At 40.4% G+C, this 19,542-nt stretch overlaps 1 protein-coding gene across 14 annotated transcripts in view; it reads right to left on the reverse strand.

Annotated features, from left to right (window-relative positions):
* Positions 1–4,231: 4,231 nt before the first annotated feature.
* The window catches only part of Pdzd2 (PDZ domain containing 2), a 365,774-nt gene continuing 350,463 nt past the window's right edge, over positions 4,232–19,542 (reverse strand). For all 14 annotated transcript variants that reach the window (XM_058572097.1, XM_046422305.2, XM_058572096.1 and 11 more), the window contains 4 exons: positions 17,060–17,161; positions 16,148–16,418; positions 13,632–13,766; positions 4,232–7,066 (listed from right to left, as the gene is read on the reverse strand). In XM_058572097.1, coding sequence (XP_058428080.1) covers positions 6,903–7,066; positions 13,632–13,766; positions 16,148–16,418; positions 17,060–17,161 — 672 coding nt within the window. In that variant the 3' untranslated portion in view covers positions 4,232–6,902. The remainder of the gene's footprint in view (positions 7,067–13,631; positions 13,767–16,147; positions 16,419–17,059; positions 17,162–19,542) is intronic.

Genomic DNA, 19,542 nt, shown 5'->3' on the forward strand with positions numbered 1-19,542 from the left:
TATGATTACTGAGAGTTAAAAAATACTATATTTACCCTACCACTGCGAAAACAAAACAAAAACAATTTTTTGTTGTTGTTTTTGAGTTGGGTTTTTTTTTCTTTTTTTTTTTTTTTTATTATCTACACATGACATTACAATGATCTTGGCAACACTTTTTTTTAATATGCTCTCTTCATTCCAACCCTTTTTGTAGTTAATGCTGCATCTGCATTGCAAGAACAAAGTCATTAAGTCTCCTTTGACTCTTCCTTTGATTTTTTTTTTTTAAACTCTGCAAGTACACACAATATTTAATGCTTATCACCATTCCTGATGTCGCAGTCTATCGAGTCATTTAGGTTGTCTTCAGAAAGGGCTTGTGAGAATAATATTCCTAAGATTTTGTATGCTGATGGCAAGATTCTTGGGTCACATTTTCTTTGAGTATCTTAATCCATTTTGCCCATTGTCTCAGATGTGTAACACCAATAAAAACTTAAACTGAACAGTAAATATTAACCAATTTTAATACATCCATCCTTGAAATATTCGCAGAATTAGAAACTTGGGATTAATGGGTTAAGTGGTTTTTTTTTTTTTAATATTTATTTTTTAGTTTTAGATGGATGCTGTATTTTATTTTTATATGGTGCTGAGGATTGAATCCAGTGCCTCACACATGCTAGGCAAGCACACTACCACTGAGCCACAACCACAGCCCAAGTGTGCTCTATTTTTGACAAAAAGCATTGCTGTAGAGCTTTGTGAATCATGATTTTGTATCCCTCATGAGTGCTTTCTTGTTTTTGCCTGAATGGCCATGGGATTTTCTTCCCTGGTATTTTTCCAGCTTTAAGAGGATGTTTTGGTCTTGGTGTGTTCTTTTACTAAAAAGTGTCAATTTTCTTTTTCTATTCTTGATTTCAGTAAAATTAAAGATTAAAGTATTCTGTTTCCTTGTTTGGATTGTCTCTTTGGGGATTCCTGTCATATACTCTATTTCTGTCCGTTTTTCTTGGGTTCTTCTTTCTTACTGATCTTTCAACATTTCCCTCCTGTTATAGTCTCTCAAGGTGTTATTTGTGTTTATTCACCAAGAATAATATTTCTAGTTGATTCTTCTAAAATCATTTAATTTTTTCTTAAATTTTACTGCATTTTAAAATTTTTTTATGTTTGTTATTCAGTCATATTTTGTGACTTTTTTCTTCTTCCCCCCCTTTTTTTTTGTTTTGTTACTGGTGTTGAACCCAAGAGTGCTTTACCACTAAGCTATATCCCCAGATCTTTTCAACATTTTTTGTTTTGAGACAGGGTCTCACTAAGTTGTCAAGTCTGGTTTCAAGCTTGTGATCCTCCTGCCTCAGCGTCCTGAGTCACTGGGCTTATAGGCATGCGCCACTGTACCTGTCTCAGATCATTTTCTTGATGTACTTGATGCAGGTTCTTAATAGCTTCCTGTGCATCTCTCTTGTGTGCTTGTTTTTGGTACCACACTGGGGAACTGAATTCAGGGCCTCTCTCATGCTGGGCAAGTGCTTTATCACCTTGCTACATCCCCAGCTCTGGTGTACTTTAGTGTCTGCAGATAGTGTATTTGCTTCTCATGTTACTTTTTCTTATCATTTTTTATGGGATTTGACCTCGTTTATATTCTGTCTCTGGTTCTTGAATTTCTTTTCCTATTCTTTTAGGAGAGAGATGTGAGAGCAGCTCAACTATTGTCTAGCTCTTATTTGTTTTGGTGGAGTGTTCAGATATATGGCTGTTTGATTTCTGCCACTGTTCACCTTACCTGTTTTCATCTGATTCTTATTCTTGTTCCCTGTTGTTCTTGTCCTTCTGAACTTGGATTCTGTTTCCCGTGGTTTCTCCTCATTATGGAGTCTGAGAGTGCACAGCTTGTATCAGCCCTTTTCCTCCTTCATCCCACCCAGTTCACACACTTGACTACTATGAGAGGGTGAAAAACTTGCAATTTCAGCTGCAATTTACTGTGGTTTTTCTGTATCAGTTGTGTGCATGCACCTTTTGCATGTTAATATTTCTCTCTCCCTGCTTTCTATTTTCTATTCTTTCTTTTATGCCCTTTTCTTTACCTGTTATTTCTGCATAAGTAAGACCCTTGCTGACTCACATTTGGTAGAATTAGGTTAAGTTCTTTATAAGCCTGCCATTTGGCCCAAGATTGGTCAGTAGCTGGTTCTTCATAGCTCTGTTTGAGTATTTTTCAATAAGTCCCTTAGGCCAAGAGAGGAAAGCTATGTCCTTGCTGATATGAATCTTTTTTTTTTTTTGATACCAAGGATTGAACCCAGGGGTGCTTAACCAACTGAGCCACATCCCCAGGCCTTTTTGTATTTATTTAGAGATAGGGTCTCACTGAATTCCTTAGGGCCTCCCTAAATTGCTGAGGTTGGATTTGAACTCACAATCCTCTTTCCTCAGCCTCCCAAGCCACTGGGATTATAGGTGTGCTCCACCGCACTCAGCCTGATGTTAATCTTTACTGAGGTGCTCAGCTGTTTCAGGAGTATCAGGAGGAGGGTGTGGGGAGTGGTGGTCACTGTGGCCTTTGTCAGTGAGTGGTGACCTGGGGCAGCTAGTGTCGTACTGAGCCAGTTGAGTCCTGTCATTGCAAGATCCCGACTGAGGGAAGCTTCCCTTAGATCACAAAGCATGAAGATGACTTGGGTGTAACCCGCTTCTTTAAGGGTTTACCTTCTGTAGACCCCATTCTTCAGGTTAAGTGTTTTGGTGGCATTCCTCAAAACTCTCATACCACTTTTGCTTTCTTTCATTTAGAGAGAATTGTTTCCCATTCCATTGTTCTTCAGTTTGGTGTTAGGTTTTATTGTACAATGAATATCATAGTTTTCCACATTCATAGAATATGTGATGTCAATTTCCATATTAGAACTAGGTTTCCAGTTTCCTTTTTTAAATTTATTTTTTTTGTTCTTGGTACTGAGGATTGAACCTAGGGGTGCTTTACCTCTGAGCTACATCCCTAGTCCCCATTTAAAATTTTTTTTAAGACAGGCTCTCCCTAAGTTGCTGGGTTGACCTTGATGATCTTCCTGCCTGAACCTCCTAAGTTGCTGGGATTAGGGGTATGCACCATATCTGTAGAGTTTTCCTGTTTGTATTTGTTCATTTCACACATCAGTGGGTTTCAGGGAAGAGAATTATGTAAATAGATATTCTCCTGAGGAAAAATTACCCAAGTAGGGGTGGGCTGAGCCAATATATTTGATATATGAGCCAATATATCAGAGCCTTATATTTGGGATATTTTGGAAATTTAGGCAGACTGTGGTGTATATGTCCAGAGAGATTCTGGGATATTAAGTAGGCCAAATTAAGACAATATGGCACTCATGGTAGGTTTCTAGGTGACAGTTAAGGACTGGGGATAAGGATGCCAGCTGGGAGATAGTAGGCCAGCAGAGAGAGACCCACAACCATGGAGCTCTACCAGTAGAAGGAGTTGGGTGAAAACCCGGAACCCTAGAGTTCCTGTAGTCCCATGCTGGGTCCCATTCTTAAATTTCTATGAGATTCCATCTTGCATTCTTCCTTGAGATGCTACTCTAGGTTGGTGTCTGTATCTTAAAACCAAAAAACGCCTAAATAATATAGATGCTTTTTATTTCACTCTGAACCAGGATCCCAGATGATGCATGTGTGAGGGGGAAGGTGAGTAAGTAGGGTTTCTGAGAAAAATAAAGAACATAGTCATTGTGAAAAATGAGAGAAAAAACTGACAAGGAAACAGTTACTGAGCAGCATCAAGGGCCCAGTTGAAGTTGGAAATTATGAATTTATTGTGGCAACTTTTGGTATGTGACAGTCGGGAAGATCCAGGACTTCTGGAAAGACTGGTTAGTGGCATACAGGATCTAAAGTCTCTGGGCTGTCCTCTGCCATGGGGTCTGGTCTGAAAAGAGAAGGAAGTAAGAAAGGATAGGATTCTGATGGGGAGAAAACAGACAGTTGTCAGGAGATTAAAGGCCTTGTTGTAATTGAAGCCAGGAGATGACCAGAGCCAGGAGGTTGTGGTAATGTTTAAGATTTTAAAGGCAGAGTGGTTTTAGATTCTGTCAAAGCTCTGATTGTAACCATGAAAAATAATGGCTAACTTCAGTTATCTTGCCTTTGTACCTCTCACCTATTTAGGTTATAGCAGACATTGTTTATCTTGATATTACTCTGTAAATATAGAACAGTTGGGGAAAAAAAGGCCAAGTAGTAAGCAGAGTGTTTATTTTTTTAAAATTACTTAAAAAAGTTGTTTACAGAGATGTGGATTTACATAACTTGGCAACAACATTTAAAAATGTACAGGCTATTTCATATTATTGCACTTACTCTTTAATATATAAGGCATTTTATTTTACATAAATAAAGGATAATGTATAATATACAACAAGTGTGGTGCCAATTATAGTCAAACCATACAATTCAATGAGATGCATGTGGGAGGGTGGAAATGAAACCCAACCTCCTCAGCTTTCACGGTATATTCTTGCAACTACGATTTACATGTTATGACACATTTACCCTCATAGCTTACTGTGAATGACTGACCAGTTTAAAAAAAAACAAACGAGTTTTAGTAGGACAATACTATAGTGTTCACTTCAGGAAGTGTGGGAGCTTATTAGACTAATTAGAAACACTAGTCATGCCTTGAACACTGAAGACAAATAAATAGCTTTCTATCTCTCAGGATCAAAATTCAGCTTTTGCTTCTTCCCTTAAATTCCTACTGTTGGTCAGGGAATCCTTCTGGCACGATGGAATAGAAATAGCTGATGACTTGGTATGAGAAGCCAGAGGTCCACCCTTGTAATGCCATTGCTCTAGAAAGTTCTGTCTGTTCACATAGAAGTGTGCATTTCTTTACTATTAGAGTTTTATGATGGATTCTACATTTCTTAAAGGCAAAGCTGTAAAAGTAGAGGCAAAAAATGGTTTTCAGTATTGACTTCAAGTAGTCTCTTAATTTTTAGGCAAGAAGTAGAAACCATGAAATTGACCCCGAGACTTCAAAAATAATCTAGCATGCACCTTGCACTGACTTCCTATAATATCCTACCTGTAACTGTAATGAAAATTAGAATCTAAGCTTAATCAATCAGGTTTTTCTAGCTAACTGCTGCACTATATTTTCCTTTGCATAACCTGTTGAAAAATGAGAAATCTGGGCTCAGACAAGCCAGGTATTTTACTCCCATCTGAGGGACCTCACTGGGCCAACTTCACAGATCTTTAGCAGAATTGGTCCTCAGAAAAATGATGTATATAGATGACAGCTCAAGTATCTCCATGATCTGGGACTTATAGCCCTTTACCTGGCTGTAGGTTATTTTTTTAAATCACCAACATAAAATCTTAGAATCATGCATGCAGGTATGACAAATACAATCTCCACCCGTATTTCCAGGACTCAGTGGGCTGGCTTCTTACCACCCGAGGATTTAAGTTGTAAATACTACATACTCCTTCACCTTGACAGTGACTCACCCTGTTTTTCCATTTTCTTCCTCGTTTTTACATTTTGGTAAACAAAGCTGATGAGGCTTTGGAATTTAGGAAAATAAGGTATAGTGCAAGGGGAGAAAAGCCAACTGTGTCACAGGGGAATGGCACATGGGATAAGAATGGGTACTTTGAAGAAGCTTATGGCAGCTGGGGGGTGTTCACAAGCAGCATGAGTCACATTCTTCTGGAGGAAAATACTTTTAGCAAAAGGAAGAATTTGCAAAACAGGAATACATAGCAACAACTTCAGTCATTATAGAGTTTTGTTATACCAGGTCAAGAAATCCATTAACTAGAAACAAGAGATCCATTAACTAGAAACGTCACATTTCTTAAGTGCTGGGAAAGCAGAGAAAAACCAACCCAAAGTTTTTCTCAAAAGGATTAATATATGCTGCTCAATTTGGATTTGTAAATAGAATACCTTTGCTTATAAATCTAAGGACACTAAAAAGATACTTCTAAAAATTTACTTGAAATGAGTGGTTGGAGTGCATGAAATATAGAAGTGGAAACCCATGGCTGATAGTTTTGTCTGCTTTGTGTTGTCCAGTCTTGAATTTAAGCACTTATCCAAGACAGGTTTGAAAACCAGATGCAAGGTGCTTTCAGATCTGCAACTCCCTGCTCCTTGTAGGCAGTGAAGCTCACGGCTGTTTAGTGCAGTTTTTGGAACTGTTATACTGTAAAGCAGCCTTTGACTTAACCTTGGAGAACTAGAAGGTGATCATTACTTCATAGTCAGGGACCCATTGAATTGAACTCTGCACCCATATATTGTACATTACACTAGTTAAAAAATATTACTTTCTTTATTTTGCCTTTTCATTATTTAGATAATTCCTGAGCTCAGCCTAATGATTAGGTCATAATTTCATTTTTTTTTTCTAAGCCTTATTTTCTTTTCAGGATAACATATATAGACTTACAGCTCTTCCTTCCATTGACTGTGCCTAAAAGCATGTCACTTACTTAAAAAATTATATAAAACTAGTCTTTTTAGCTGTGACATTTGTGTTACCCATCCGGTCTCTTTGCACCAGGACTGTATGTTGGGAGAGGTGGCAGGAGGGAAGTGAAGGTGTAGCTAGGTGTTTCAGATGAAGAAGAGCATGTCACCTCTTGTGTCCTCAATGCAAACATAAAAGGAGGGCATAGGCACTAGAACCAAACGACCCCTGCAGGCTTCCAGAGTTCAACTTCATTGCTGCTGCAACACAACAGGTCAGGCTTCGTGGAAAAGCAAAAAAATTGGAGACTTTTATAGTTTTCGTCTATACTATTTGTCGTTTCAAGAACCTGTCATTTAAAGAAGTCATTCTGATTTGCTAAAATGAGGAAAGAACTGAGAAAACAAAGAGTCATGTTGAAATTCATGAATTCCGATGCTTTCTAATTACTAACTGCACCGGTCCTTCTGGAACAGACTTCATAATATTCCAGGCATCAAAGTGCATGAGCCCAACCAGGGGCTTCCCATTAATAGCGAGAATTTCATCTCCAGCTTCTATTGTTCCAGCTTGTTCTGCTGCACCACCTGTCAGAACAAATGCAGAATGAGGGTTTGGAAATTTCATAGCTTTCCAAAATTTCTAAAATTTAAATGAGGAGAAGCTCTAAATGATATATGCCTATATTCTTAAAATAGGGAACTATTTCTTAGGATACAAAACACAAATACCAATAAAAAATCAGTTGGATTACATTAAAAAAAAATCAATTTTCTCATCCCCCCCCCCCACCACCAAAATACAAGACAAAAATAAGCGACTGACAAGGGGGTGAGAATTTAAATGTATTCAACAAAGGGTTAGTATCCATTACTAGATGAAGAACTACAAACCAATAAAACAATACAAAATGAAAAAAAGTTAGGCAAAGGAAATCAGTAGTTAAATAGCCAGTGAATTCAGGGAAATAGGCTCAACTTCCAATTGTTAACAGATATTGGCTGAAACATTCAAGTTCTGAGAAGCAGGAATCATCTGCTCACCAGTGACTGGAAGCTACTTAATTGATTCTCTGCAAACAAATATTTCTTCATTACAGCTTTTTGTAGGTTATAGCAAATTCGTGAGCTTTGAAAAAAAGTTTAAGCTTTCTCCACCTACTTTCTTGCACATATACATCGAAAACAAACATCACATTGAAGAAAAAATGCACATTGGCTGGAATCATTTTATCATGACAAAATGACATCAAAAAATTCCAAAGTATGAAAGTAAAAATTCATTTTCTTAGAAATCTTAATTAGATCTCAAAAGACTGAGTAGATGTATGTATTTCATTGTGATGATCTAAAAGTCATTAAATATTTATACATAAAGGTTTTTTTTTTTTTTTTTTTTAACCAAATTTGATAAAAATACAGCCTGGAAGAAAGTAAGTCCAAATCTAGTCCACCCAAGGACAGAAGTATTTTCTATGGGAATGATAGAGGCAGATATCATAGAAGAGTCTAGGCCTCACATCAGCTCCATAGTGGAACAAAAAGAAGGAGCTGGTTGCAGTCACTGCTTTTTTATAAATTCCTGGAGGAACCAGAGCACTGTTGTTTGGCATAACCAGTTATAGTTATGTTAGTATATCCAATATTCCTGTTCTAGAATATTAACTGAAGGCCTCAAGAAGGTCATATGAAAACAAGTGATTTGGAGTCTTCACCTGGGTCTAAGACGTGGAGTGTTCCAAACAACCAAAGCAGAAGCCTATGTTAGTGGGATGCACACCTACGGGGCACACCTACATGGACTACAGCTGCGTTGTGGTCTCCGGTCTGTGTCTATGGGCAAGTTACAAATTCCTCTAAACAAGTTTCTCATCTGCAAAATATGGTTTCAGTAATATCTGCCCTGTTATCTTACTAGGTTGGTGAAAGGATTGAATAAGATGAACTACATGAAAATCCTTCAGGAAACATTCCATACTGTGCAAACCAAAGGTGATACCAGCTTTTGGACTTTAAAGGAGTGAGAAATAAACTTCTCTTTGGTTTATACCTCTGCTATTTTAAGGTTGATATTTCATGAGGCCAAACAAATCCTGATTGAGCAGGATAGGTCTCTCTCCTCATTTACTGAGTTTTAAAAAACATCCTTTGGGAATCTGGCTTTTATGCTATTTCTCCAAATCATCTTCCATAGGTTTATTTTAACACTTTCTTAGGTTTTTGCTGTTGTTATTATGAATTGGTATTAAACCGAGCAGAATCTGCATTTGGCTTTTTTTACCCAGTTTATGCTGTTTTTGAGCTGGTCTTGGTTAGTGTACAAAGATCTAATGTATTTCTTAAGTTGCCATATTGCTTTCCTTTTTTATGTTGCCATATTGCTTTCCTTTTTTATGAATTTATGTTGTCTTCTGTTCTGTTACAGAATGGTAAGCTATTTCATGGCTTCATATTAGTAAGTCCTACCACATTCCCCCCAAGAGATGACCCAATAAGTGGTTCCACTGGAAGTAACGAGGGCTTTCTTTTCTCTGCATTCTTGACAACATACGAGATTTGTTATTTTTGGCCAACCTGACATTAAAAACGATTCCTGATAGTTGTCATAATTTTCATCCCACAATTAATTTAAGTTTGCCCTTCTGTGTTTCTTGGCCATTTAGGTTTTTTTGACATTTGTTAATTTTCTATGCTTCCTTGTAACCTGAATTTTTAATTTTTAGTGTGCCTGGGATTGAACTCTGTGTCTCTGGTATGCTTGGCAAGCATTGTACCACTGAGGTACATCCCTGTAAAATTTTTTTCTTTTAATTTTGAGACAGGGTCCTGCTCAGCTGCCCAGACTGGCTTCGGTTTTGCAGCTCTCCTGCCTCATCCTCTCAGCAGCTGGGAATACAGGCATGTGCTGCTGGACCCAGTCTAGTTGTGTTTTTTCCCCCTTCTTTTTCTTTCCTTTCTTTCTCCTTTTCTTTTTTTGCAGTTACCGAACCCAGGGCGTTGTACAGACTAGATAAGCACTCTCGTGCTGAGCTATTCCTCTAGTCCTTTTAAAGAAATTTCATTTTGAAACAGGAAAGTTGTCAAGCTAGCTGGAACTGGAGATCCTGATGCCTTAGCCCCTCAAGTAGCTGGGATTCAGGTGTGCACCACTGCACCAGATGTTTTGTATTTTTCTTGAATTATAGTTTTTTATTCAGTAACCTTTTTTTGATTAAATACAATAGATGTTCTTCTAGTCAGTCACTTGTATTTTTATGTCTACTCAGACTTTTTTCCCCCCCATGTATTAAACCTTCTGCTGTCAAAACGTGTCACATAATGACATTTTGGTCAGTGACTTGCTGCATATACAATGGTGGTACCATAATATTACATCACCTAGAGTGGCAAGGCTATCTTAATGTAAGTACATCGTGGTGTTCCTGTGGCAACTAAGTTGACTAGTAGTGCATCTTTCAGAATCTATCCCTGTTGTTAAGTGATATATGATTGTTTTTTTTTAAAGATGGTTTTCTGTTATGTTGAATAAATCTTCCCGTGTGAATTAAAAATAATGGTTATTGCTAACGTATGAGAAGTTCTGTTGATCTCTGTATATTGATTGTGAACTCCTCAGTTTGGTGAACTATTCACATTGGCCTGATATTAGATTATCTTAGGTTCTTCTTCTTCTCCCCTCCTCCCCGTCAGGAAGTATGAACAGTTTTCCAATTATATTCCTATACTTCCAGTTTTCAATTTTTTTGTTTTTGGATTATGTATTGCTGAGTTATTTGGTAAAATGATGAAAGGAGAAACATTTCAGAAGAAGCCCAGACCCAGAATTGTACTAGTGACGATGTTCTAACTTTTTCTTGGGTGGCTGCTGCTGCACATAAGGAGTTAAAAATAACTGTTTATTAATTTGGTCATGGATACAATTTCTGACCTTTAAGGGAGATACAATATTTAGTTATTTAAAAAAATTTTTTTTGGGGGGGGGCGGTAATAGATTAGATTTACACAAAAAGTTAGTACAGGTTAAATTTCCCTTAACTGAAGTGCTTGGGACTAGAAGTATTTTAGATTTTGGAATATGTGGATAGACTTTATCAACTGAGCATCTCTAATCTGAAAATTGAAAATGCTGCAAATTCTAAAACTGAGCACAGGCTCCCCAGTCAGATTGGGTGCTAAGCCAGTTGTAGCTCTGGGATTAGGGTACATTGGCCTTGGACACCTTTTTAAGCTATGTCTTTTTTTTTGTTTTTGGTACCAGGGATTGAATCCAGGGGTGCTTAACCACTGAGCCACATCCCCAGCCCTTTTTAATATTTTATTTAGATTTAGGGCCTTCCTTGCTAAGTTGCTGAGGCTGACCTTGAACTCACAATCCTTTTGTCTTAGGCTCCTGAGCTGCAGGGATTACAGGAGTGGAACACCACCCCGCCTGCTGTGTGCTTCTTAGCCTGTGGAGGCTGTCCTGTGACTGGCCCTGGAGGCAGCGACTCCAGCTCCTTTCATGAGTTCCATTCAGCTGTTCCTCTGGAGTGATGGCTTAGTGGGTAGATGGACAGCAGTTGCCCTCTGTCTTCTGTAGGTGTTACTCTGTTAACTTTTGGCATTCATGCTGAGGAACTGATCTGTTGGCTATTTAGATTTCCACATTATTCTTTACATGATTTGGGTTTTTATATATGCAGCCTGTTTTGCCCTTGATGATGTATCTCCCCCCTTCCCCCGCCCTAGTTTGAGGACTCCTGTTTTTAGTTTTGGAAAAGTCTTAGTTACAGTTTCTCCTCATATTTCCTCTCATCTGTCTTTTCCTTCTGAAAGTCCTTATCCCTTTTACCCTTTTGTAGTTTAAATTGTTTCTTCTATCACTATTCTTACAAATTCTGTCCTTATATGAATTCAGTCTACTTTTTTATTAATTAAAAATACATTTGACTTCATTTTCATTAAAGGTGTGTGTGGGCATTTGTTTTTTTAACATCTCTGCTCCTTTTGGATACGCTCTTGATGCTTGGATATTATTCCTGCCTTTATTTTTTAGTGGGCTTTCCTATTCATGGGGCTCCCGGCAATGGATCTCCACATCCTGTGTACTCTGAGAGCTGTCCCTTGCCAGTGCTGTTATAGTTAAGTTGCTTCATGCTTGCCTTAGCTCAGCTCTCTGTCTACTGTTCTGTCAACTAGATGAGTAACGAATGTGGTTTCTCTACCTTGGCACTGTTAAGTTCAGACACCACGTAGCAGAGGCCCGACTCCTGATATGTGCCTGTCTTCTGCCTGCTGGTAGGGCCAAGGGCAGACAGCTGACTGGTGGAGAACAGATCAGCCCTTCCCTTCACAAGATGCCTGGTTCCAGTTGTCCAGAAATTCAGGAGGTGCTCAGCTCCTACTCCTAGGTGGACACTGGAGCCCCAGCTTCCACTGCCTGTTTCCCATCTCCTGCTTCCTCTGGGCCACAGGGTGGCAGCCCTGCTTACCTGTCACTATGGATTTCACTTCAACTTTTGATCCATAGAGGTTTCCCCGCCCCCCCCCCCCCCCCATTCTTCAGCTAAGTTAGCAGAAGAGATAATTTAGTGTTCATGTGTTGCTCTTGGCCACAATGGAGAATAGAACTAGTTCAGAATGTCATAAGGTCAGGGCAAATGACCAACAGAGAAGGTTATTGTGTGCGCAGGTGCTCTCAGAGGTAGTCTTGGCAACTCGATGGCAGTGAAGGTCTAGATCCACTCAAAGAACTTCTAGACAGCAGCATAGCAGCATGCCGTCAACAACTTGGGCCAGCCTCCCTGGCCCCCAGAGGCCCTTATTTTGGTTCTTGTGGCCTCTGGGTTAAACAGGTGAGCAGTTCACAAGCACTTCACCCTGTGCATTTGCTTCTTTCTCCATGTGGCTCTCAAGGTTTCCTAGAAGATGGGGTAAGGCTGAGAGCACTGGAGATTGTTTTTTAAAGCACAGCTCTATATTGAAGAATTTTTTTTTTTTTTTTTTTTTTTTTTTTTTTTTTACACTATTAGTGCTGTGTGTCAGGAGTGGAGAAAGGCTTCAAAATTACTATATAATTATAGAAAAACACTAAAGGTCAGTAACTAATGACTTGTGGTCATTAAAATAATAAAAAAAATCCTTAGCTAAGAACTGATGTTACTATTTATTGACTTACTTATTTTGTAACATTCTCTTAACTTTAATGGTTTTTTTTTATATTATATTTTTCAGATGTTGATGAACCTTTATTTTATTCATTTATTTATATGTGGTGTTGAGAATCGAACCCAGTGCCTCACACATGCTAGGCAAGCACCCTGAGCCATAACCCCAGCCCACTTTAATGGGTTTCTACTCTGTACCAACAATGTCAATACATAATAATATTACAATTATATCATTAATATAGTTATTCAGTTTAGGAATCTGAAGAGATTTTTGAAAGCTTCTCAAGATCATAAAATGAATTATCCAAGTTCACAAAGAAACCTCATCTTTACTGATCATTTCAATAAGATCTACCTCCTATTTTCATATATACATAAATCTTGTCAATGAACATTTATTTTTATATATTTGTATATGGTGCTGAGGACTGAACCCTAACCCTCACACACGCTAGGCAAATGCTCTACCACTGAGCCACAACCCCAGTCCCCATCTTGCAGTCTAGTATTTTCAGTTAGAGAGATCTTGGCTGGTATTAAGTACTCCTGACTGGTGAGTCTGATGGCGTTACTTAGCTTGTTAGTCACCTGACAGGCTGTTACATGGATACAGCATGAGTTTTAATATGTGTAAAAAACTACATGGATGACCCAGAATAATCCCTACATGTCAAAAGCATTAAAGACATTTTAGAATTTTAAAAACGAGTGTGAAGCCAGACACAGTGGTGCATGCCTGACTTGGGAGGCTGCGGCAAGAGGATCTGAAGTTCGAGGCCAGCCTCAGCAACTTAGTGAGACCCTGTCTCAAAGTGAAAAATAAAAAGGGCTGGGGATATAGCTCAGTGGTAAAGTCTCTCTGGGTTCCATCCCCAATACTAAAATAAAATAAAATAAAAATAACAAAATCAAATCAAGTTTGATTTCCAATGGAAGGCACTGATTTTTCATGGAGACATGTGGAAATGGTAGGAGGAGGCTGGCTGAGCTTCCCCGGACATTACCTTTGTACACCCTTTTAATGACCAGGGGCCCATCTCCAGACATGGATGATTTTCCTCCATCCAGACTCAGTCCCAGCCCAGCTGAGGTCTTTAGCACTTCAACACACAGAGCACCAGGAGCAGCTCCGCTTCTCCCTGCAGCAATGATATTTATCAGGATAAAAATGACAGGGTTGCTCATTGTGCCACGTGCCCAATGACCCGCCCCCAAATGCATTACTCCCACTATAGTCTCCTGCCACCCTCAAGTCCTGTAACCCATGAAGTACTTTCAGCAAAACCTTTGGGCTCAGCATTCAGGCTGGTCTCCAGCATGTGGCTGCCTGCCTGGCTACGTTCCTGCTGTGCTTACGTATTCTGCTCTCCTGTGTATTTCCCGCAAGTGTGGAGAATGCTTTTACACCCAAGCAGAAATCCCCAGAAAATACTGCTCTTGCCAAGCCCAGGGCTTGATGGTACGCATCTTAGTGAGGATGGAAGTAACACTTAGGGAATCAAATTGGATTTCCTGCTAACCCTGAATTCTGTGCCGCAGAGTGTCACCGTCTGGTACTAAAAGCAGCAGCACCAAAGTGCCTGGCCTCACATGAGGGCTGTCATAATTGACTCAGAAGCTCCCTGGGACTGAGCAGGGCTTCCTTCCTTGCATCCATCATGCTCCTATGAGGGGAAATCCTGCCTCCAGGCATGGCTGCCTTCACTGGCATCTGGCTCCACAGTGGAGAGAAGCGTTTCCATGGTTACACCTCCTCCATTGCGAGGAACTGGCGCCCATTCTGTGCTAGTTTGGAGAGGCCAGGCTGAGGTCCGAGTAGGAATTGTAAACTCGCCTTTTAATGATTCTTCTGTGCTGTTCCAGCCAAGGATATTAGAGTTGAGTGGAAAGGTGCACTTAGTTGCTCGGGAGGCAGGGGAAGGACCACAAAGGAATTAAAGGGCCCACTTAACCACATTTGTTAGGGCGGAGGCGGAGCTAGCTAGCATCATCACCTTTGAACATAAACCATCATTGCGGCTTAAAGCCAAAGCACATGGTCTGAAGGACATTTACTAATACAGGGAGTGGCACAATTTTTCAATAGGTGACTTTACTTCCTGTTAAACAGAAAAACAAAAAACCCATCCAGGGGCGCTCTGCCTCCCAGAATCACTTGGAACATTAAAGAGGTGCTGATGCCAGGTCCCCACTCCTTAGCATTCTGATTTCATTGAGGAATTTTCTGGACAAAGCTTTCCAGGTATCTCTAATGTGCAACTTATCATATCAGGCCTAAATCAGATGCTGTCAGTGTTTGCCAAAAAATAACTGCATAGGACCAGGGAGCCCCAGGGCAGGGAAACCCCAAAGAATAGCAATGAGCTTCAGCCCTCAAGGTGCTGACAGCTGGATAATGCTGCTGGGTCTGGTTCAAGGTCAGTGGTCTGGAGGTGCTACAGAAATACTTCAGGATTATAAGTGATAATGAGATGGTCTTCTCTTGAGTTGTAAATCTCAAAAACTCTGGAAGCTATTAGGATTAAGTGCCAAATGTTTCCTTTGATAGGTTGAATCCCCAGGATCCCACTGAAAATACTCCAACCACTGGAGAGTGCTGGGGCAAAGGTGAGCCATCAGTCTGATGAGGAAGGTGTTTCCGTGTGTTGGGAAAGGTGTCAGCTCTCTAGGAGTGGAAAACAGAAGAGCCGAGGACACGGGAGCCACTGTGTCGGAATCTTGACAGGTAGAGTTTCTCATTTGTTCAATGGAATCAAATCCATTTTCAGCAAAATCTTTACAGATTGCTCAGGCCACAGTGAAGCCAAGTTTAGCAGAGACATTCAGCTACCCTTGATCATCAGGGGGAGATGCTGAAAAGAAAGCAAAAGGCCCCTCCCAGAAGGCAGTGGCCTAACTCAACTCCAGTAGATCTTGTCTGCCTTCTGGACTAGAGAGAGGTCATTCCCAAATGCAGAGGCGGAGGACACTGGGTGCAGTGCTTCTCTGGAGGCTGAAATCAGCCTGTGGTCAGAAACAAGCGTACTTGGTGTTGAGGCAGTACCTCGCAGAGGGGCACAGAGAATCCCTTGTAGCAAATACTTCTCAGCAGATGAAGGCTGCAGTCTGTTTTCAAACACAAAAACATGTTTGCTCTTTCATTTCCTTATGTTCTTACAAAACAGGAAAAAAATCTCAACCTTGATGTTTCCCAGGGACAAATCTCATTCTTGAATTTCTCCTTCAATACGGATTTTCCCTGTCACAAGAATTCCTTGATTTTACTTACCAGCCACTTAGGTTCTAACAAAGAGATGTAAATATGATGGTGTCTCCTTAGGATGTTGAGAGAAGCTGCCAAGTAATTTTCAGCAGTGTGGCTTTCACTACGGAGTTTTAAACAAAATTGTTTGTAATACTTCTTTTGCAGGAAGCATCCCCAAACACTATATTTCACTACATTCACTTTTTCTGATTCAGGAACTGGCCATTATTTTTTTAATGTCTAACCAGAATGCTGGTTATTGAACTGATATCTTACCAGTTCCAGGCTCCAGAGACATGGTCTTTCTGGAAAGCGAACCCTTTCCATTGGCCATGGGAGGCTCCTGCCTGGAGGAGGATCTGGGCTGTTCATTCCCTTTCTTGATGACCATGAGGACATGTCTGTGCAGCTGTGCCTGATGCAGAACCTTCAAGACGTCTCCGTGGGCCAAGCCAGCCAACGAGGTGCCATTGATGGAGAGAAGGAAATCCCCTCGGTTCACAGTCCCTTCCTGAGAAGCCGCCCCCTGAGAAAACACCCTGTGGACCTGGAAAGGAGAAAGGAAAGGGGAACAAAAGCTAGAATCCATTTATGACCTCCAGGGATGGCAAGACAGCAACTGCTACTCTGTAGTGAAGACAAGTTCCTCATGACAAGTTTTCTTATTCATGACAAATATTTAAGTTGATCAAAATCATTCAGTGCGGGACGTGGAATTACAAATGTCAATACCAGCACATATTTTTTACTCAACTTCTTGTTAGTGTCTAATGTGTGTGGCATCCATGAGGCAACAGGAATACAAGGACAAATGAGACCAATGAAAGTGGCCTTCATGATCTCGAGGCCTCTGAGTGGTACAATATCTTACATTACTATTCTTTGGAAAGAAGTGATTTTATAAGTGAATTTAAGTTAGGTCAGTTGATCCTCAGGTTTTTCTAGTGCTTAAATAAGATATTTAGGCAAGTTATAAGGATATAGATAACTGTGCTTATATGTATTGACATGTGGTCTATACATGTCAGTCATATGTCAGTCTTCTTTGTCAATGAAAATACTGTGAACTACTTCCTCCATGTTTCCATTTCTGTGTAAGTAGTAGCTAACACAACTCAGTAGCCTTTGAATGTTATAATCAGAATCTGTATCCTGTTCAATCTGTATCCTAATGGCACTGTCACTTACCATGATTGATTTTGGCTCCACATCTGTCCCTCCTGCCACACTGAATCCCAAACCTGAGCCTTCTTTTTTATTCAAGACTATGAAGCAAATATCTTCTTTATTCTAGTCAAGAGAAACAGGAAAACAATTTACTGTATATTCCCAGTGCCAAGAAAGAGAAGCTCCAACTTAAATCCTCCTGTAGGTGCCCATCCCAGGCCTCAGTGATTCCCCAGCTCACACAGAAATGTCAGAGAAGTCCCCAGGTCAACCTGCACCCCTTCTGGGTAGTGCTTAAGTGGAAAGTTCTGAGGGTCTATGCTGCAGTTGTGGAACCCCTGGGAAGGTGAACGTGAACCAGGATGTGGGCAGGGGCATTAAGCATTCCCACGTTTTCAAGCCATTTGAGGCACCAGATTGTATCTTCCTAAATCTGATTATAGCACAGACTTTCACCTTGAAGGGAATTCCTTATTCTAGAATTCTTTACATCTACATTTAGCAAAGCCAATTTCAACAGCCGCAAAAAAGATTAAGTGACAGAGGCCTTGTGTTTTATATGCTCACTTCTGGCACGTTCAGTTACTAGATTTCAGGTGCAAATTAACTAGCAGTCCTAAAATACTCAGAATATAAAAAACAAAGTATGTTTCTGGGGGTGATGGTGGACACCTATAATCACAGTGACTTGGACGGCTAAGGCAGAAAGATCCCTAATTTCTGGCCACTGCAATTCAGTCAGACCTTGTCTCAAAACAAACCCTGTAGTTCAGTGGTAGAGCACCTCTGGGTTCAATCCCTGGGAAGGAAAGAAGAAAATACCTAAAAACTATGTTAAAACTAATACTCAACTGATATTGAGACTAAAGCATTCTTAGTAGTATTGTAGGACTACCAGAAGACTGTCCCTGTCTCGCGCATCCAAAGATATTTTTGGAATAAAAGATTTTAAAATAAATAAACTGGCTGGGCTAATTATTCCGAACTTATTTCCTTCACCCACATGTGACATGTGATTCAGCAACATTTTAAAGCTCTGCATTGTTCTTTTTTCTTATGAAGTGATTGATAATCCATCACTTCAAGGTGTTCTCAAATATAGCACTAGAACAAGAGTCTAAGAATAACCCTTAAAGATGGATTTGATGAAAGAAAACAGCTGAGACAGAAGACCAACTCTATAACAGCAAGGGAGAGAACCTGGTAGAAGAAAGTGTTTGGTCCTGTTAGGAAGTCACAAGGGCTAATTTCTAAGCATTTTCTCTCTCTCCTAAGAAGCTGATTTGGACCAAGGCACATGTGCTGATACCAGAATGTCCTTCAGCCATACCTGTGCCCAAGCACACATCAGTAGACAGAAGGATGTCTACTGGGCTTCTAAACAAAAATGGAAACACGTGGGCAGTAAATGATTTTTGTGTAGCTTCTGGAAGGTAAAGAAATATGAATATGGAATATGAGTATTTCCCCGGTATTTAACCACAAAGCGACAGAACATTTGAAGATAGAGCTCCTATAATGCAGTACTTGTTGTCACCAATATTTTAATTCATTCAAATTGTTTTTTTCCAGGGTGTGTGAGGATACCAGTGTGCTAGAAGCTGGCTAACCGGCCAAATTTTGCTTGAGAAGCTCAGCACAGTACCCCGGAAGCCAGATGAACCATGAAGTGCTCTTCAAGGCTTGGGTGTGCTGAAGTCAGAAGACCAGGGATGGTTGTGAGATGACCTCTGTCATCTCTCACAGCACCACCAAAGGCTGTGAAGTAGTTTTGTACAGTTCCATTTTTGGCACCTGCAAACCATACTCCCTGGAAAAAAAACAAGGCAGAGAACCGCTAGTGTGAAGATGGCAGAATGAGGCGGTCTCTGCTCACCCCTCCTCTCTGAAATCAGCTTGGGAACACAATAAGAAAACAAGGGGGAAGGACGGGGGGAGAGAGAGAGCGAGAGCGGGAGAGAGAGAGAGAGAGTGAGAGAGAGAGAGAGAGAGAGAGAGAGAGAGAGCGAGAGAGAGAGAGCGAGAGAGAGAGAGAGAGAGAGAGAGAGAGAGCGAGAGAGAGAGAGAGCGAGAGAGAGAGAGAGCGAGAGAGAGAGAGAGAGAGAACGCACGAGAGAGCTGTATTCTGATGAAAGTAGGCTTGATCTTCAGCACCGAGCCACACTGGGGATGTATATCAAACCAGAGGGAGGGAGGCCTCCGACGATGGCTGCAATGGCAGCGCTGGGCATCCTGTCCATAGAAAAAGTCACCACTTTATTTCTGGTTCCTGTAATGGGCACCTGGTGTATGAGGCTGGCTTAGACTGTTTTTCTCTTTCTCCACATTATCTAACACTGTAAATAAAATGTCCGGAGCAGAGGGTCCTGGCTGAGGGTGACCCCACCCTCCCCACCTTGATAGAGATCGGAGACTCTTCCTGCGTGAGATGCTTACTGTAATGACAAGTCCGAGAAGGCAGCGAGAGACGGACTACTTCCTTTCACTGAAAGTGAAAACTGCTT

This window comes from Marmota monax, unplaced genomic scaffold (assembly GCF_021218885.2).
Source record: "Marmota monax isolate L192 unplaced genomic scaffold, Marmota_monax_Labrador192_F-V1.1 WCK01_AAM20220418_F8-fsc00077, whole genome shotgun sequence".
Classification (NCBI taxonomy): Eukaryota; Metazoa; Chordata; class Mammalia; order Rodentia; family Sciuridae; genus Marmota; species Marmota monax.